The sequence below is a fragment of the Mustela putorius genome, unplaced genomic scaffold, assembly GCF_011764305.1.
Source record: "Mustela putorius furo isolate JIRA1106 unplaced genomic scaffold, ASM1176430v1.1 tig00000430_pilon_pilon_pilon, whole genome shotgun sequence".
NCBI classification, from domain to species: domain Eukaryota; kingdom Metazoa; phylum Chordata; class Mammalia; order Carnivora; family Mustelidae; genus Mustela; species Mustela putorius.
The window spans coordinates 7,773,147-7,793,196 of record NW_025421377.1 but is presented as its reverse complement, the minus strand read 5'-3'; the positions used below and the strand labels follow the sequence as shown (position 1 = coordinate 7,793,196).

At 37.8% G+C, this 20,050-nt stretch overlaps 1 protein-coding gene across 9 annotated transcripts in view; it reads left to right on the top strand.

The window, feature by feature from the left end:
* CLOCK (clock circadian regulator) overlaps positions 1-20,050 on the top strand; it is a 131,959-nt gene that overhangs the window by 76,804 nt on the left and 35,105 nt on the right. For 8 of the 9 annotated variants that reach the window (XM_004775507.3, XM_004775509.3, XM_004775505.3 and 5 more), the window contains 2 exons: positions 12,701-12,790; positions 18,747-18,867. In XM_004775507.3, the coding sequence (XP_004775564.1) occupies positions 12,701-12,790; positions 18,747-18,867 (211 nt within the window). The remainder of the gene's footprint in view (positions 1-12,700; positions 12,791-18,746; positions 18,868-20,050) is intronic. The other variant, XM_045079775.1, reaches the window with a different exon arrangement.

The following is a 20,050-nucleotide window of genomic DNA, read 5'->3' as shown; positions in this document are numbered from 1 at the left end:
TTTTCAAGATTGCTTTGGTTATTTGGGGTCTTTTGTGGTTCCATACAAATTTTAGGATCATTTCTTCTAGTTCCATAAAAGATGCTATTGGTATTTTGATAGGGATTGCATTAAATGTGTAGATAGCTTTGGGTAGTATAGACATTTTAACAATATTTGCTTTCCCAGTCCATGATCATGGAATGTCTTCCCACTTCTTTGTGTCACCTTCCATTTCTTTTGTAAGTGTTTTACAGTTTTCAGAGCATAAGTCTTTGATCTCTTTGGTTAGGTTTATTCCTAGGTATCTCATTAATTTGGTGCAATTGTAAATGGGATTGTTTTCTTAACTTCTCTTTGTGCTGCTTTATTATTGGTATCTAGAAGTGCAGCAGATTTCTGTAGATTGATTACTGAATTAGTGTATCAGTTCTTGTGATTTAGTGTAGCAGTTTGTTGGTGGAATCTTTTGGGTTTTCTGTATACAGGATCATGTCATCTGCAAATAGTGAAAGTTTTCCTTCTTTCTTACAGATTTGGATGCCTTATATTGCTTTCTGTTGTCTGATTGCTGTAGCTAGTAAGTCCAGTAATGTGTTGAATAAAAGTGGTAAGAATGGATAGCATTGTGTTCCTCCTGACCATAGCAGAAAAGCTATTTTTTCCCCCATTAAGGATGTTAGTCATTTGAGTTTTCTATATACAGTATCCTATCAACTGCAAATAGTGAAAGTTTGGCTTCTTCCTTACCAAATTGGATGCCTTTTATTTCTTTTCCTTGGTTGATTGTTGTGGCCAGAACTTCCAGTGCTGTGTTGAATAAAAGTGCTGAGATTGGACATGATTGTCTTGTTCTTGACTTAAGGGAAAAGCTCTCAGTATTACACCACTGAGTATGATGTTAGCTGGATGTTTTCATCTTTGGCTTTTATTATGTTAAGGTATGTTCCCTCTAAACCCACTTTATTGAAATCTTTAATCATGAATGGATGTTGCACTTTGTCAGATACTTTTTCTGCCATCTGGCAGAAAATATATATATACCACATCTTCTTTATCCATTCAGTTGTCAATGGACATCTGGGCTCTTTCCATAGTTTGGCTACTATAGACATTGATGCTATCAACATTGGGTGCAGTTGCCCCTTTGGGTCACTACCTTTGTATCTTTGGGGTAAATCCCCAGTAGTGTAGTTGCTGGGTCATAGGGTAGCTCTATTTTCAACTTTCTGAGGAACCTACATCCTCTTTTCCAGAGTGGCTGCACCAGCTTGCACGGCCACCAACAGGTGTTCCCATTTCTCCACATCCTTGCCAGCACCTGTTATTTCCTGACCTGTTGATTTTAGCCATTCTGACTGGTGTGAGGTGGTATCTTAACTGTGTTTTTGATTTGTATTAGCCTCATGCCGAATGATGCTAAGCACTTTTTCATGTGTCTGTTGGCCATTTGGATGTCTTCTTTGGAGAAATGTCTGTTCATGTGTTCTGCCCTTTTCTTGATTGGATTATTTGTTCTTTGGGTGTTGGGTTTGATAAGTTCTTTATTGATTTTGGAGACTAACACTTAACCTCATAAGACATTTGGAAATCTCTTCGCCCATTCTGTTGGTTGTCTTTTGGTTTTGTCAACAGTTTCCTTTATTGTGCAAAAGCTTTTGGTCTTGATGAAGTCCCAGTATTTCATTTTTGCCTTTGTTTTCCTTGCCTTTGGAGACGTGTCTAGCGAGAAATTGCTGTAGCTGAGGTCACGGAGGTTGCTGCCTGTGTTCTCGTCTAGGATTTAGATAGATTCCTGTGTCCTATTTAGGTCTTTCATCCATTTTGAGTCTATTTTTTGTCTGTGGTATAAGGAAAAGGTCCAGTTTCATCCTTTGCATGTGCCTGTCCAGTACCATGTGCTGAAGAGACTTTGTTCCATTGGACATTCTTTCTTGCCTAGTTAAAGATTAGTTGACCATAGAGTTGAGGGTCCATTTCTGGGTTCTCTGTTCTGTTCCATCGATCTATGTGTCTGTTTTTGTGCTAGTAACATGCTGTCTTGACAATTACAGCTTTGTAGTAGAGCTTGAAGTCTGGGAGTGTGATGCCACCAGCTTTGGTTTTCTTTTTCAACATCCCTTTGGCTATTTGGGGTCTTTTCTGGTTCTGTACAAATTTTAGGATTATTTGTTCCAGTTCTGTGAAAAAAAGTTGATGGTATTTTTATATCGATTGGGTTGAATGTGTAGATTGCTCTAGGTAGCAGAGACATTTTAACATTTAACAATATTTGTCCTTCCCATCCATGAGCATGGAAAGTTTTTCCAATTCTTCGTGTCTTCCTCAATTTTGTTCACGAGTATTCTTTATTTTTCTGAGTATTTCTTTGGCTCTTTGGTTAGGTTTATTCTGAGATATCTGAATGATATTTGGTGTAGTTGTAAATGGGATTGATTGATCCCTTAAATTCTTTTTCCTGTCTCACTGTTAGTGTATAAAATGCAACTGATATCTGTGCATTGATTTTATATCCTAATGCTTTGCTGAATTTCTATATCAGTTATAGCAATTTTGGGGTGGAGTCTTTCGGACTTTCCATATAGATTATCATGTCATCTGCAAAGAGTGAGAGTTTGAATTCTTTCCTGATTCGGATGCCTTTTATTTCTTTCTGTTGTCTGATTGCTGAGTCTAGGACTTCTAGTACTGTGTCAAACAACATTGGTAAGAGTGGCCATCCTGCCATGTTCGCTGTGGGCTTTTCATGGATGATGGCTTGTATGATGTTGAGGTATGTACCCTCTCTCCCTACACTGTGAAGAGTTTTAATCTAGAAAGCATGTTATTTTGTCAAATGCTTTTTCTATTGAGAGGATCGTATGGTTCTTAGTCTTTGTTTTATTAATGTAGTGTATCACATTTATTGATTTCTGGATGTTCAACCAACCTCGCAGCCCAGGAATACATCCCACTTGGTCTTGCTGAATAATCCTTTTAATGTACTATTGGATGCTGTTGGCTAGTATCTTGGTGAGAATTTTGGTATCCATGTTCATCAGGGATTTTGGTCTTTATTTCTTCTTTTTGATGGGGTCTTTATATGGTTTTTGGGATCAAGATAATGCTGGCCTCATAGAAAGTTTGGGAGTTTTCCTTCTGTTTTGAGTTTTTTGAAACAGTTTCAGAAGGAAAGATATTAGTTCTTCTTTAAATGTTTGATAGAATTCCCCTGCGAAGCCATCTGATCCTAGGCTCTTGTTTGTTTGGAGATTTTGGATTACTGCTTCATCTCCTTGCTGGTTATGGGTCTGTTCAGGTTTTCTATTTCTTCCTGTTTCAGTTTTGATAGTTTGTATGTCTCTAGGAATACATCCATTTCTTCCAGATTGTCTAATTTGTCAGCATGTAATTGCTCATGATATGTTCTTAAAATTGTTTGTATTTCTTTGATGTTGGTTGTGATCTCTCCTCTTTCATTCATGATTTTATTTATTTGGGTCTTTGCTCTTTTCTTTTGGATAAGTCTGGCCAGGGCTTTGTCAGTCTTACTCTTTGAGAGAACCAGCTCCTAGTTTCATTGATCTGTCTTACTGTTCTTTTGTTTCTGTTTCATTGATTTCTGCTCAGTCTTTAGTATTTCTCTTCTCCTGCTGGGTTTAGGCATTATTTGCTGTTCTTTTCCCAGCTCCTTTAAGTGTAAGATTAGGTTGTGTATTTGAGACCTTTCTTATTTCTTGAGAAACTCTTGAAGTGCTATCCACTTCCCTTTTAGGACTGTCTTTGCCACTTCCCAGAGATTTTGAACAGTTGTATTTTCATTTGTTTCCATGAATTTTTAAAATTCTTCTTTAATTTCCTGGTTGACCCATTGATTCTTTAGTAGGATGCTCTTTTACCTCCGTGTACTTGAGTTCTTTCCAACTTTCCTCTTGTAGTTGAGTTCCAGATTCAAAGCATTGTGTTCTGAAAATATGCAGGGAATGATCTCAGTCTTTTGGTATTGGTGGAGACCTGATTTGTGGCCCCTGATGGGATCTATCCTGGAGAATGTTCCATGTGCACTCAAGAAGTATGTGTATTTCTTTGCTTTGGTATGGAATGTTCTGAATGTAGCTGTGAAGTCCATCTGGTCCAGCATGTCATTCTGTGCCTTTGTTTTCTTGTTGAGTTTGCTTAGATGATCTGTCCATTGCAGTGGGGGGCATGTTAAAATTCCCTACTATTACTGCATGAGTATCTATGTGTTTGATTTTATTATTAGTTGGCTTAGGTAATTGGTTGCTCCCACGTTAAGGGCATAAATATGTATTGTTGTTAGATATAGTGTCCTTCCTCATTTCTTACTACAGTCTTTGGTTTAAAATCTAATTTGTCTGATGTGAGGATTGGCACCGCAGCTTGCTTTTGATGTCCGTAAGCATGGTAAATGGTTTTCTGCCCTGCCCCTGCTTTTAATCTGGAGGTGTCTTTTGGTCTAAAATGAGTCTCTTGCAGACAGTGTATTGATGGGTCTTGCTTTTTAAAAAACCTATTCTTGTACCCTATGTCTTTTGATTAGAACATTTAGCCCATTTACATTCAGGGTAACTATTGAAAGATATGAACTTAGTGCCATTGTATTGCCTGTAAGGTGATTGTTAATGTATGTTGTCTCTGTTCCTTTCTGGTCTGTGTTACTTTTGGGCTCTCTTTTTGCTTAGAGGATCCCTTTCAATATCTCATGCAGGGATGGTTTAGTGATCTCAAATTCTTTTAGTTTTTCTTTGTCCTGGAAGCTTTTTATATGTCCTATTTTGAATAACATCATAGCTGGATAAAGTATAATTGATTGCATATTTTTCTCATTTAGCACCTTCAATATATCATGCCTGTACTTTCTGACTTAGGAGGTCTCTGTGGATAGGTCTGTTGTCAGTCTCATGTTTTTACCCTTGTAGGTTACAGATCTCTTCTCCCGAGCTGCTTTCAGGATTTTCTGTCTCTGATATTTTACGTCTCACTCTTAGATGTCAGGGTGTTGAACTGTTTTTGATTTTGATGGGATTCTCTGGGCCTCCTGGATTTTGATACCTATTTTCTTCCTTAGATTAGGAATGTTCTTCACTATAATTTGCTCCAGTGTACTTTCTGCTCCTCTCTCTTTTTCCGTTCTTATGAGATCCCAATTACTCTAATATTGTTTGCTTTATGTTGTCACTTACTTTTCAAGTTCTCCTCTTGTGATCCAGTAGTTGTTCATCTCTCTTTTTCTCAACTTCTTTATTCTCCATTGTTTGGGCTTCTCTATCACTAATTCTGTCTTCTGCTTCATTTATCCTAGCAGTTAGGGCCTCCATTTTTAATTGTATCTCATTAATTGCCTTTTTATTTCAACTTGGTTAGATTTCAGTTCTTTTATTTCTCTGGAAAGGGATTCTCTAGTGGCTCCTATGTTTTTTTCAAGCCCAGCTAGTTTATTTATAATCATTATTCTGAACTGTAGTTCTGACATCTTATTTCATAATGATTAGGTCCCTGGCAGTCAGTATTATTTCTTATTCTCTTTCTTGAGGTGAGTTTTTCTGTTTTGTCATTCTGGCCAGAGAAGAATAGATGAAGAACAGAACAAAATACTAAAAGGGCAACAACAGTCCCAGGGAAATATACACTAAACAAATCAGAAGAGACCCAGTACCAGGGGTGGGGGGGAAGTGGTGAATATCATCAGGTAGGTGAGCTGAATAGAGCAATATGCTGGATTCTATGTGTATTTTTGGTTTGTGTTTATAGAAAACGAGATCCCAAAATTCTAACAAAGGAAAAACCTGTATATGTACAAAAATAAAATTAAATACAATGAAAAGATAGAATGTAACTGTAAAAATGAAATTAAAAAACAAGAAAAAACAAAAGAGAAAGAAAAGAAACAACAACAACAGAAAGGGATACAAATAATAACAACAAAGGTGAACAGAACAGAGCAGTACATTATCTCCTGAGAGTATTTTGGTTAGTTTGTTAGGAGAAATCACCTCTCAGAGTTGTAAAGAAAGAGAAGCATATATATAAAAATCATATTAAATGCATTGAGAGGATTGAATGTAAATGTAAAGGTGAAAATTAAAAAAAAAGAAAAAGAAAAAGAGTGTGTGGGATGCCTGGGTGGCTCAGTTGGTTAAGCCACTGTCTTTGGCTCAGGTCATGATCCCAGGTTTCTGGGATCGAATCCTACATCAGGCTCCTTGCTCGGCAGGGAGCCTGCTTCTTTCTCCACCCTGCCTGCTTCTGTGTGCGCGCTCTCTCTCTCTCTCTCTGACAAATGAATAAAATCTTTAAAAAAAAAAAAAAAAGAGAGAGAGAGAGAGAGAATGTGATCAGGCAGGTGAATAGAACAGAGCTATATACTAGATATTGGGTATATTTTGGTGTGTTAGAAGAAACTGCATCCCAAAATTTTAAAGAAAGAAAAACTTATATATACAAAAATAAGGTTAAATACAATGAAGGGTTAGAATGTGATTGTAAGAATGAAAATTAAAAATATATTTAAAGAAAGGTTGATAAAATAGGAAGTTGATTGAAAAAGGAAAGAAGAAAAATTTTAAAGAAAAAACATTTTAAAAATTAAAGTCAAAAGACTAAAGAATCATGGGACAAAAGTCATGAGTTCTATGTGCTGTATTCCCCTAATACTGGAGTTTTGCAGTTCTCACTGATCAGTAAACTTCGTCTTCGCTGGATGTTCTTGCTGATCTTCTGGGGGAGGGACCTGTTGCAGTGATTCTCAGAATGGCGCAATTGCACCGCCCTTGCCAGGGGCCAGGCTAAGTAATCTGCTCTGGTTTGCTCTTATGTGGCTGTTGTTCCCTGAAGGTTTTTTCCCTGCAGCTTTAGAGGAGGAGAATGAAAGTGGCAGTCTTCTCATCTCCGTTCCCAGAGCTGAGAGCTCAGGGCCCCACTCCTCAGTGAGCCCTTAGAGAAAAGAAGTCAGTCATTCCTGCGTCCCTAGTCTCTGGCCACACCATGTGCTCACCCAGCCTATGACTGAACATTTCAGTCTCTGGCACACAACCCCATGGGAAGTATCCAAACCCAGCAGACTTCTGTGGCATGCCTCTGCACTGCTCCTCCTGGGGGAGGAACAGGCGTCTCTCCATGGTTCTCCTGCTTGTTGGGCCGCTGCTCGAAGAGGAGGGCAGTTTATGGCAGCCCTGAGCTCTCGAGCCCTCTCTTGGGCTGACCCTTTGTGGCTGGCTTCCCTGCTCCAATACGAACCCCTGGGTCTTCCTGTAACCCTGATGATCCCGAGACTACACTGCCCTGTGAGCCTTCTACCTCCTTCTTAGTTGCCTAAGCGACATCCTTTCACTGGAGCAGACTTCTAAAAGTTCTGATTTTTTGTGCTCCTTGCTCTGTCACTTGCACGTGGCTGGCTGATGGAGCCTCCCTCCCCCACTGTCTTCCCATATATCACTTTGGATTCACTTCTCTGTACCTGCAATATTAGTTTCAGGTATAGAATATAGTGACTCATCACTTACATACAATAGTCACTGGTCATCACAAGTACCCTCCTTAATGTGTTTGGCACCCACCCTTCCCAACCCCCCCCATCCTCCTCAACCCCCCCACCTCTCCTCCAGTAACCATCAATTTGTTCTCTATAGTTGAGTCTGTTTCTTGGTTTGTCTCCTTTTTTGACATCCACTTGCACAATAAATATTTCTCCATCCCCTCACTTTCAATCTGCAGGTATCTTTAGGTCTAAAATGAGTGTCTTATAATCAGCATGTAGATGGGTCTTGTTTTTTTATCTGTCCTGTCACTCTGTATCTTTTGATTGGATCATTTAGTCCATTTGTATTCAAAGTAATTATCCAAAGGGATGTATTTATTGCCCTTTTAATATCTGTTTTGTGGTTGTTTCTGAAGATTTTCTCTGATCCTTTCTTGTCTTTTCTCTTTGATGGTTTGCTGGTTTTCTTTAGTGATATATTTGGATGTATTCCTGTTTATTCTTTGCATATTTATTAGTATCTTTGATTTGCTATTATCATTAAGTTTGTTTATAACATCTTCTGCATATAGCAGTCTATATTAAGTTGATGGTTGCTTAAGTTTGAACCCATTCTTTACACCTCTCCTGTCCATGTTTTAGGTAAATGGTGTCATATTTTACACCCTTTTATTTTTAAGTTGCTTGACTGATATTTTACAGAAATACTCATTTTTCCTGCTTTTGTTTTTTCTGTCTTCACACTTGGCACATTTGGTCTCTTTTCGACTCATAGTCCCCTTCAGTATTTCTCGCATGGCTCATTTAGTGGTTGTGAATTCATTTAGTTTCGCTTGCCTGGGAAAACCTTTTTTGTTGTTGTTGTCTGGGAAATTCTTTATCTCTCCTTCTGTTCTGAATGATAGCCTTTTTTTCTTTTTTTAAAGATTTTATTTATTTACTTATTTGACAGAGAGAGACATAGCAAGAGAGGGAACACAAGCCAGGGAGCGGGAGAGGGAGAAGTAGGCTTCCTGCTGAGCAGGGAGCCTGATACGGGACTCGATCCCAGGACCCTGGGATCATGACCTGAGCTGAAGGCAGACGCTTAATGACTGAGCCACCCAGGTACCCCTGCATGATAGCCTTGTTGTGTAGAGTGTTTTTGGCTGTAGGGTTTTTTTCTCATTAAGTACTTTGAATGTGTCATGCCCACTCCCTTCTGGCTTGGAAAGTGTCTGTTGAAAAATCCCCCTCTAATCTTAGGGGTATGTAACTGTTGTCTTTTGTCTTGCTGCTTTTAGATTTTTTTTCTTTACCACTGGATTTACTTTTGTTGATTTTGTTGGGGGTTCTCTGTGCCTCTTGGGTCTGGATATCTGTTTTCTTTTCCAGACTGGGGAAGTTTTCAGCTATTATCTCTTCAAATAGATTTTCTGCCCTCTTTACTCTCTCTTCGTCTGGGACTCCTATAATCTGAATGGTACTAAGTTTGATGGGAGTCACTGAGTTCCCTAAGTCTATTCTCATTTAGTGTTATTCTTTTTTCTCTCTTTTCTTCAGCTTGATTATTTTCCATGACTCTGTCTTGTAGGTCATTAATTCATTCCTCTGCTCTTCCATTCTATTGTTCATTCCATCAGGTATATTTCTCATTTTGTTCATTGAGCTCTTTATCTCTGCTATGTTATTCCTTATCTCTGTGTTGAGAGTCTTGCTGATATCTTCCACTCTTTTCTCAAGTCTGGTGAATATATTTAGGATCATTACTTTAAAATTCTCTATCAGCCGTGTTAGTTATATCTGTTTTACTTAGGTCTCTGCCTGTGGCCTTGCCCTTTTATTTTATTTAAGACAAATTCCTGTGCCTTCTCATTTTGTTTAAGTCTCTGGCTGCTGCTTTGTGCTAGGAAAGTCACCTTCATCTCCTGTTCTTGAGGGTAATGGCCTTATGAAGGAGAGGTTTCATAATGCCCTGCTAAGGTAGTGTTACCTCTTCCCCAGAGCCTAGCGCTTCAAGGAGTATCTCCAGCGTGTGCTGTGTATTTTCTGCTGTTGTGTCCTGGCCATTTTATCCTTCAGGCAAGTTGTCTGCAGAGGCGCTCTTCACCTGTTGTGAAATGAGACCTGTCACTACCACCAGTGGAACTGAGGCCCTGTAAGACTTCTGGGTGGGGAGAAGTGGTGTGGCCAAGGGTTTGGGCTGGGTTTGGGGGTGGTGTGTTGGGGGGCCATCACACTGGGACCGACACAGATGTGACTGGAAAGGGTGGTTTTTCTGGAGCACAGAAGGGTGGCGCTCGGTGTAAAGGAGTTAAGTCGTGAGTGCGGAGGCTGCCCTCGTTCCCACGGGGCTGTGTGCTTAGGCTGAGGGGCGGGAGAGGGAAGTGGTGCCTGCCAGTTCCTTTGTTGCTGGTGGGGTCTTTCTGTGAATGCTGTCTCTCTGGGATACACTCTGAGATGAGCAAATAACCTCCCCACTGTGTGTCCCACCTGCTCTTCAGATCTCCATTTCCGCACTGTGTCCACAGGATGTTTGCCCTGCCTTCTTCCCCAGTGACCCGGGAGTCTCCTGAGCCAAACCTGCAGATCTTTAGAACTCTAGTGTTAAGCCCTGCTGATTGCCAGAACTCATGGAATTGGCCCCTCTTACGTCCCACGCCCAGGTGCTATGGGGATTTGTTTTCCTTTGTACTCGTCTGTCTTTCGTCAGTCTCTGTTACGGGGGCTCCCTCCCCACTGTAGCAGCCCGTCTTTTTCACTGCCTCTCTGCATTTTCCTACCTTCTTCCATGTGGCCTCTTCTCTACCTTTAGTTGTTTGCTCTGCCAGTCTTCAGATGGATTTCTGGGATATTTAGGGTGATTTGATAGTGATCAAGTTGTATGTGGGGACAAGGTATAGCTAGGATCCTGCTATTCTGCCACCATCACTGAAGACCAACAGTTTTAACTAATGTATATCATACAGTATGGGAAAAGAGATAAGCCTCACAGGCTTCAGTCTTGGGAGTAGGATAGTGAGACAGGGGTCTCACTTTCTCGTCCATATCTCTCCAGTCTTCCTCCTTAGGGCCCTCCTCAAGACCCCTTAAGTTTTTGGTGTACCCATCCACTGTGCTCGAAAATTATATCCCTCCTCTCAAAAGAAGTCCTGGGCCCTGGGTCCTTTCTTGTGTTAAGACTTTTGTGGCACGTTGGTAGAGGCTTTTCTCTGCTTAGTCTTTGCCGGTGTCGAAGATGAAAGGCTAGGCTCTCGTTCTGGCAATGGGCTTATGTTATTAAGAGTTCTGATTTCAGTTCATTCTCTTCACAGAAGAGAGCTTCACTCAGCTTCTAGCAGATATCCTAAGAGCAAATACAGATCATCATAATAAATATTAATTTACTTTCAGAGATAACCGGATCTAGCTTCACATGAAGTATGTTCTTCTTAACCCATTCATTATGAAATAATAATACAGGCATTATTGTACTAAGGAGTTTTGGTAAAAATAATTTCATGAATTTTCTTTTCTTCTCTTTTCTTTTTTTAAGATTTCTTTATTGACTTGAGAGAGAGAGCCAGCACATACATATATGTGTGTGTGGGGGGGGTGGGGGCGGTAAGAGGTAGGGGGAGAAAAAGAGAAGGAGAAGGGGGAGAGAGAGAGAGAAAGAGTTTGTGTACCTTAAGCAGACGCCCTGCTGAGTGCAGAGCCCAACACAGGGCTCGATCTCATGACCCTGAGATCATGACTTGAACTGAAATTTAGAGTCAGGCACTTAACTGACTGAGCTACCCAGGTACCCCTTGAATTTTCTTAAATTACAAGGTTCTCTCTCTCTCTCTCTCTCTCTCTCTCACCCTCACCCACCCACACACACACGCGCACGCGCTCAGCCAAGAATGGGTTTTTCTGAGCCATTCTAGAAGATAGGCATCTACTCAAAGTAAGTTCTTTCTGACATCCAGATCTGTCCCCCAGTAGAAGGTGAGATGAGGTGGAGGGTGCCTTTTTCCATATAAATTAGCAATTCTTCAACAGTTATTTTGAAGTAGGAGATGACTCTAACTCCCAGGTCCATACATTATATACCACAGATATTTTTTTTATCTACTACATGCCACATATCTGCGAGGTGCTGTACATATAATAACAGTGTTCAAGAAGATATGTATGGTTCTTACCAGCAGTTGCTATCCTTTGAGAGAGCCCTATAATTAAAAAGAATTTTAAATTTAGCATGATAGCTGTTTTGATAGGCAGAGAGGAACTCTTCTTATGGTGTGTCTTTTCTGCTGTGTATCTTCAGCATCTTTTTCACTGGATCTTCTTTTCCTTCAACCTGCATATATAGTCCAGTTACTTCCCTTGATACTTGGTTCCCTTAGAACTTGTCCTTTTCCTTCCTTCCCTCTGAAGTTCATAAAGGAGTACTTTGTAATGGACAGTATCCACTGTTTCTAAACTCAGTGTAGTCTGATGCCTGCTTCTGTCTTTTGCAGATCTCATTTCTTCAGCTGTCACTTCTGTGCCTAGGGTTTTCAAGTGAAAATACTTTATAAAATATAAAGTACAGGGTTGCTTTATTGTTAATTATCTTATCCCCTGTACTAGCTTCTCTCTGAACTCTAACTTCCCATTTCTCAAAGTTTGCCTAATTCTCTGTTCTTACTGCTACTGATTTCATTCATATTTTCATTAACTTCCCTGACTTCCAGAAGCCACTGAAATTTTCCTGACTTAATTCTGTTTCTTCTGAATCCATGTAATACTGCTTCTAGACTACTTTTGAATGAAGTCCTTATGTCTTGACCTGGTATTCAAGGCCTTGCATGATCTGACCCAGCCTACTTTTTCAGCTTAATTTCCCTTTCACTTTAACCTCATGTATCTCCTTAAGTTTCAGTCGAACATCTTTTTATTAATATACCCAAAAGGTGGGGATATGTTCTTTTGTGTCAGGCATATCATTGATGTCATGTCAGATACCAGCATCTTCAAATAAGGCAGTTCTCTTATAATGTACATATAGTAATGATAGAACATTACGTATCTGTTTTAGAAGGCAACTCTCCCATGTATGACCATATTGTGATCTTTTCCCCCCCAGAAACATTTAAGAATGCACAAAGATATGTACTAAGGTGTTGTCAGGGAAAAGTTAGCATTTGGCAGCACTCTGGAAATTACACACTAAGTACTTTGTCATTTAATTAGATTTTTTTTTTCTGTCCTATACTTTTTTCTTTTTGCTTAACTGACCATTATGTTTAATTTCAGGCTCTTGATGGTTTTTTTTTAGCAATCATGACAGATGGAAGCATAATATATGTGTCTGAGAGTATAACTTCATTACTTGAACATTTACCAGTAAGTATCCTGTGATCTTTTTCTTATTTAAGACCTATTTTAAATGTTCTAAAGCATGAGGAAGAGGATCTCCAGAGCAATGTCGAACAGTTGTTAGAGTCAGAGGGAGAGCTTTAACCATGTCTCCCTATTTGGCAGTAACTAATATTAACTGCCACTGTGTCTAACCTCTGCCCTTCTTACCCTCATGCTGTTCTCAGTGTTTCCTTTTTAATCAGCATGGCGACAGTGTTGCTAAGTTACTGGAAATACCTTAAGAATAAGTAAATTTGGGGGGAGTTATTTGTTCCTTTTAGAGGAACTCAAGTAATTTTCTCAAAAAAATAACTTAGAATAACATACTAAAAATAATAGGTACAGAGTTTTTGTGTTCTGTGCTAGAAATGAGAATTTGATAATGACCATATTCAGTTTATTTTCAATATGACCAAGTGAATTAGAAAAGAATTATATTGTATAATTTTGATCAGGATGATGAATACCTGAATTATATCTTATTGCTTGCTGTTTTATTAAACGTGTATTTGTTGACTACTCTGTGTCACACTGTTATGCTGGGTGCTGTGCTGCAGTTGACAGTTTTTATGAATTTAAAGTTTTTATTTAAAATGTAATTGTTTAAAAAATGTAATTGTTCTTATTTAAGATAGGACTTGTAGTGTAAATATTCTGAAGTTATTTATAAATTACTCTTAAATTGCCCATCTTTTGAAGATTTATAAGAATACAAAGTAAACTCTTCTATAAAGGTCTCTTTCAAGAGATAGCAAAAAGCACTATCACCCTTCCTTTGATTATTCTGCTACTTTATATGTTACCAAAAGAATAGACTCCACACTTAAAGATCAGATTCTACAGCACGCCTAGTTAGGATTTAGGTCTTTGATCATTAATGTTTTTCTTCTCAATGCAAACCCTCTTTGCCCACACATTCCCTCCTGTTTTTTTTTTTTTTTTAACTTTTAATTTTAGAACTGGTTTTATATTTACAGAAAAATGAAGAAGATAGTACAGAGAGTTCCCATACGCTGCATGCCCAGTTTCCTCTCTTACTCACATCTTCTGGATCTTTTTAGGTGATTGTGTAAGCCAAAGCTTATAGACTGGCAGGTGTATTATTTTGGCAGAGAAGATTGCTAGTGATCCCGTAGACCCATTTCATTTCATTCTGAGTTAAGAGTAGCCTTTTTTTAAAACAGTTTTTCGCTTTTCTCTGCTTACTGTACTTTCCCTCACATCACTGACATTGCTGAATTATATGTTATTTAATGATTTGAAAACATAAGCACAAGTGTCTTTTGAGAAAATGAAATAATACTTGTTTAGGATTATGCATAATAGGAGAAAACAATATGTGCTTTCCTATTTTGAGTTGTCATTAAAAATTAACTGTAACAGGGCACCTGGGTGGCTAGTGGGTTAAGCCTCTGCCTTCGGCACAGGTCATGATCTCAGGGTCCTGCAATAGAGGCCTGCATTGGGCTCTCTGCTCAGCAGAGAGCCTGCTTCCCTTGCTCTTTCTGCCTGCCTCTCTTGTCTACTTGTGATCTCTCTTTCTCTGTGTCAAATAAATAAATAAAATCTTTTTAAAAAATTGAGTGTAACAAAGAGTTTAAAATATTTTTTTCATTTTAATATGAAAACCTTTTTTGTCTAAAATAGAATATTGGCTGTTGCCTGAAAGGCAAGAAATATTAGCAAATCCCCAAATTAGGCGTTAGTGTTTATAATTCAGTTCTCTTGAGAAATTAGAATTTGCCATCTTAGTGTTCACTGGGACTTAAAATTTTTAAATCCTAATTCTGACTATAAAATTATAAAACTGATACTTTAGGTCCTGCAAAAAGAATATTTTTCTTTGTCACTTCATACTTATGAAATTAACTTAGGTACATTTTAACTATTTGTGGCTAACAATTAGGAGAAGGGATTTTGTTGATTTTTCCCCCCTTCTTGGTTTGACATTCTGTGACAAAATCATAGGGTCATAGAACCTCAGCATCAGAAGGGATTTTAGACCTCCTCAGCCCAGCCTGCCTTTATGTTATCAGCAGACATGTTCCCAGAGAAATTGGATTTAATTATACAAACATTTAGTAAAAGTGGCAACACAAAAAGTCAGGCCTCTTGACTGGGAACTTAAAATTGGTTAACACTTGACAACTTAAGACTTGATTTCCTCACACTTGCTTAAATGTGCTCCTGAGAGAGAGCATATTTTAAACTTGTAATCACCTGTAATGTGGGGCGGGGAGGGGGGTGGGGGTAGGAGAATGATTAACCGTGTTACAGTGTGACAGAGTCCAAGAGTGAAAGTGCTGCTCTGAAGATACTTTTCCTTTCCTTTTCTGTTCTTCTTAACTTGTTAGTTGGGAAGTATAAACATAAGTGTGTTTTAAGAAAGTCAGTACAGACTTTGGTATAAATATAGTATGCCACAATATAATTTAGAATTTTTTTGAATAGTTATATAATGATTTTGAAAGCTTATTTGATAGGGCCAGAATTTTTGTTCCTGTTGCCTGTACCAAAAGAACATAGGTATTATATCCAACATATACTTGACATTTTTCTCAGAGGAGCTTTTAATCCTTTTTAAGCAACTTGTGTTTATATTTCCAAACTAAAAGCAATTATCTGACTGTTGGTTGTCTCCCTGAAAGAAAAGGAAATTGGTGGGAGTGAATAGTTTCCGCTTAATGGTCTCATTGACCTACTGTAGAGAAGAACAGAAAGACCTGAATGATCGAGTAATTCCGTTCCTGGGTATTGACCCAAATAAAACATGAATACTAGTTCAGAAAGATACATGTACCCCTGTGTTTATTGCAGCATTATTTAGGATAGCTAAGGTGTGGAAGCAACCCAAGTGTTCATCTATAGATGAATGGATGAAGAAGGTGTGGTGTGTATATATATAATGGAATACTACTCAGCCATAAAAAAGAAGGAAATCTTGCCATCTGCAACAACATGGATGGACCTAGAGGGTATTAAGTTAAATAAGTCAGAGAACGACATATCCTAAATAGTTTCCCTTATGTGTGGAACCCGAAAAAGAAAAGAAATGAATAAAAAGATCCCAATAGACTCTTAAACACAGATAAGAAACTAATGGGTGCCAGAGGAGATGGGGGAGGATGGATAAAATAGGAGAAGGGGATTAAGAGGCACAAATTAACAGTTTAAGAAAAGGAAAGAAAGGAAACAGGCTGTTGATTTAGGTCACATTATAAACAGCAGATTTTATATTTCTTCTTCATGAAAATGATTGAGAGGGATAGAAGGATCCAGATAGCTACCATTTTCTTTTCTTTTCTTTGAATTGTGTTTGGGAACTGAGTGGGTGGTATGCCAACATCAAGTATGATTACCTTCATTTAGAGATTTTAAATGTAGTGGTTAAAGGAAAGTTTGACACATTAATTAATTCATTAGTTGCCTGCTAACTCTGACATTTCAGATTATCAAGTGTCAGGGGAAGCAGAATGGTGGGGAAGCATTACCTGTGACCATACCACTCTATACTAGCCATTCATATTTTCTCTATAAATATGAAACCTCCTATAAGTTTATAGGTGGAAAAGCAAGGGTAACATGACTCACATCATAATTTACTGGAATAGAAGAAATTGAAGATAAGAATAAATAATAGAAAACAATAATCATTTCCAAAATGAAAGTTTTAGTTTTTCAAATTGGTGTCTTATTTTTCTGTTAAGACAGTTTTTATATTGGTACCAATGCATAGATTATTGATACTTTATTTCATCAATAAAAAGCAGTTTTCTAGCTTTTGTTCTTATTCATGCTTCAATTTTTAGTTCATTACTTCTGGAGATTTTTCTTAAAGTCTAAAAAAATCTCCAGAAGTAATGAACTAAGATTTAAGAAAAAACTCATTAAAATACAGATATATTTTTGGTATGGTTATCCCTTAAGCTTTATCAAATAACTCCTTAGCCCAAAATATTTTACTGTATTGATGACACTTATGTGCAAAGCATTGTGCCAGTGCTGCCTTGATTTGAAGGACAGGAGATAAAGGTGTAAGAGATAGGGCCCTTTTGTTCACTCATGGGTTAGCAGGACATAGACATTAAAATATAGCCATTTTTTTTTATGAAAAAGGAATGATATGAGTAATAAATACTAAAGGAATTTTATTATTTTTACTGTGGATTATGGTGTTTAGAGAATGCTTTTTTAAAAAAATTCATTTCAGGGGTAGAATTTAATGATTCACAGCTGTGTGTAACACCCAGCGCTCTCATTACATCAAGTACCCTCCTTAATGCCCATCACCCAATTATCCCTTCCCCTCCAGCAGCCCTGAGTTTGTTTCCTAGAGTTCAGCATCTCTTATGGTTTGCTTCCCTCTCAATTTTCATCTTATTTTATTTTTCCTTCCTTCCCGTATGTTCCTCTGCCTTGTTTCCTTAAATTCCACATATGAGTGAGATCATATGTTAATTGTCTTTCTCTGACTGACTGATTTCACTTAGCATAAAACCCTCTAGTTCCATCCATGTCGTTGCAAAGAGCAAGAAGAGAATGCTTTTTTGAAGGAAATAATTTGAATTAAACTTTGAAAGGTAGAGAGTACAAATCTGGAAAGAGGAGGGAAGGATATTCTATTTCATGGGGCGGACAGTGAGGGCTAGAAAAAAGAAAATGTGTGGAGAGAAGAAAAACATCCCTTTCTTACCTCTCACTAGCCCCCATGGTTGGTTTTTATTGTTCGTTGAGGGTTTTTTCCTTTGTTTTGCTTTTTTTTTTTTCCCCTTATAACAAAGTGTTTAGTGTTTAAAATAGAAACAGTGGAAATGCTTTGGTTGAATGCAGGGGCATAGACCTTTAGCCCCGCCTCCACAACCCCTTCACACTCCCCTTGCCCTTCACCCCTTCCTCCACAGTTCCTGGCATACCACTTCACTGTTCCCAGAATTCCATGGGGCAGTTTGAAAATGTAGAGAAACCAAGTCAAATGGACTGGATTTAATAGGAAATGTGAAGTCACTGAAGTTTTGTTATGATTCTTTTAAAATTATTATTATTATTTTTATTTATCTGAGAGAGAGTACACATGTGCCTGAGTGCGGAAGAAGGCAGAGTGGGAGGGAGAAGCAGACTCCCTGCTGAGCATGGAGTCTGAGGCAGGCTTGATTCCAGGACCTTGAGATCATGACCTGAGCCAAAGGTAGATACTTAACCAAGCGAGCTACCCAGGGGCCCCTCTTTAGTAGTCCTCAAGGATAGGAACTATCTTAACCGTTTTTTATTCCACAACCATGGCACATCACAGACAACCTGATGTTTGTCAAATTATTTTTGGTTACTAAACCATGGTTAAAGCCATATTTTTAGCAAGGATTGTAAAGCTTAACATACTACTTGCCTCTTTTGTTATCTAAAAGCAAGGCTTTTTGTCAGTGGGATGCAGGATAGATGGCAGGAAAAAATGAAATAAAAAAGAAAAGACACACTAGACAATTGAAATAACACCGAAATCAGATCTTCTCTTCACTTAGCCAGTGGCTAATGCTTTGGTCCTTTGTTATAGTGTACACCACCATAATTTACCAGAGGTTTGGATATGTGGTAAGGCTGTATCTCCTAGCCAACGATACTTGTATTAAACCTTCTTAGTCCTGTTCTATAGTAAATGTTCAAATTTGGTGGAACTCACTTTTGCAAATAATTTATCAGACTTTCACAGTCATATTGATCATTGATCTGATGACGCTCATAGCAGGGGCATGGAAGTCATGTTAACCTTCTTCCACCTTCTCTTGTTTTTTGAGCTGTGCTTTATAACTTGGAATTTGTCAGTTTTTATAGATGATTGAAAGTTAGCTATATGCTCATGTGGTGTTTTAAGAAAGATGATATACTTTTAAAATAAATGTACTTGAATCACTAAAATTATTGTGTTTTTTAAAAATTTCTTTTTTAGTCTGATCTTGTGGATCAAAGTATATTTAATTTTATCCCAGAGGGGGAACATTCAGAGGTTTATAAAATACTCTCTACTCATCTGCTGGAAAGTGATTCGTTAACCCCTGAATATTTAAAATGTAAGTAGTCACTGTCAAGCAAAAAGTTAAATGTATTTGGTTGCACTTTCCTTTAGTTTTATAACAAACACAGTTTAGCTTTTGTAACAAACACAGACATGTCAAACCATATCAACACATAGCATCATGCCATATACCCTATTAGATCCTTTTTAAATATTAATATATACATAATGGAATTATGACCATATTAAAAGTCTGCACTCTTTTTCAGGGTATATTGAAACCCACTCTTTTTTGTTGTAATAGTTTTGCCATAAAAATATATTTCACACAGAAGTGGAGCCTGGCAATAAATTAAGAAAAAATATTTTTGTATGTAATGAGAGAAAATAGTCTCATTTTTACCATCACTGACCAATTGAACACTGGAACTGTAGAAAAAAGTAACTTCTGTATTTCAGAATATTATTATGTAAAGGAAATTGCTTTATTAATTAAACTGAATTAAGTTATCATTTATTGTATATATTTAATATGCCTGGAACTTGGGCTATCTCATAAGAGTGCCAAGAATAGTGAAAAATAGTCCTTGCCTTCAAGAAGTACAAAATACTGTGGTATAATTAGACATTTCTCTTATATTCATTTGACAAATTAATTTGACCAGACTGTTTCATTTTCTTCACTAAATTACCCCTTGTTTAATCTGAAATTATTATAACACTGTTTAGTATTTAATCACTTTTTTTTCGTGATTTAAAATATTTGAGTTTTCTGGTAATACTACTTAATCATTTTAAAAGTTATTTTTATTTTGAACCCTGAAATTCTGTAGCATACTTACTAAAAATAGACACACACACACAGACACACACACTCACCTTTATGTGTAACTATGTGTGAATGTATATCTTTGTTAAGAACAGATTAGAAGGAGTCAGGAAGAACTAGAGATAAGGAGAATCCATTTGAAGCCTAGTTCTTATGACATTGACCAATAGACCATTCCAGGAAAGAGATCTGGACTGGACACAGAGGCAGTTGTGTGTCTGTAAATAGGGCTTGACATCATGGATTGAATGGCACTGTTTAAGGTAAACATATAGAACAAAGAGAAGAAAGTTGGAACTCTGGGCCATAGCAGTAGGTGAACAGAGGAGAGATGGTCCACTTTAGCGACCTTTGTAAGGGCAGAATTGACTAGAGAACTGAATGCAGGCAAGCTTCTGGCAGAAAGACA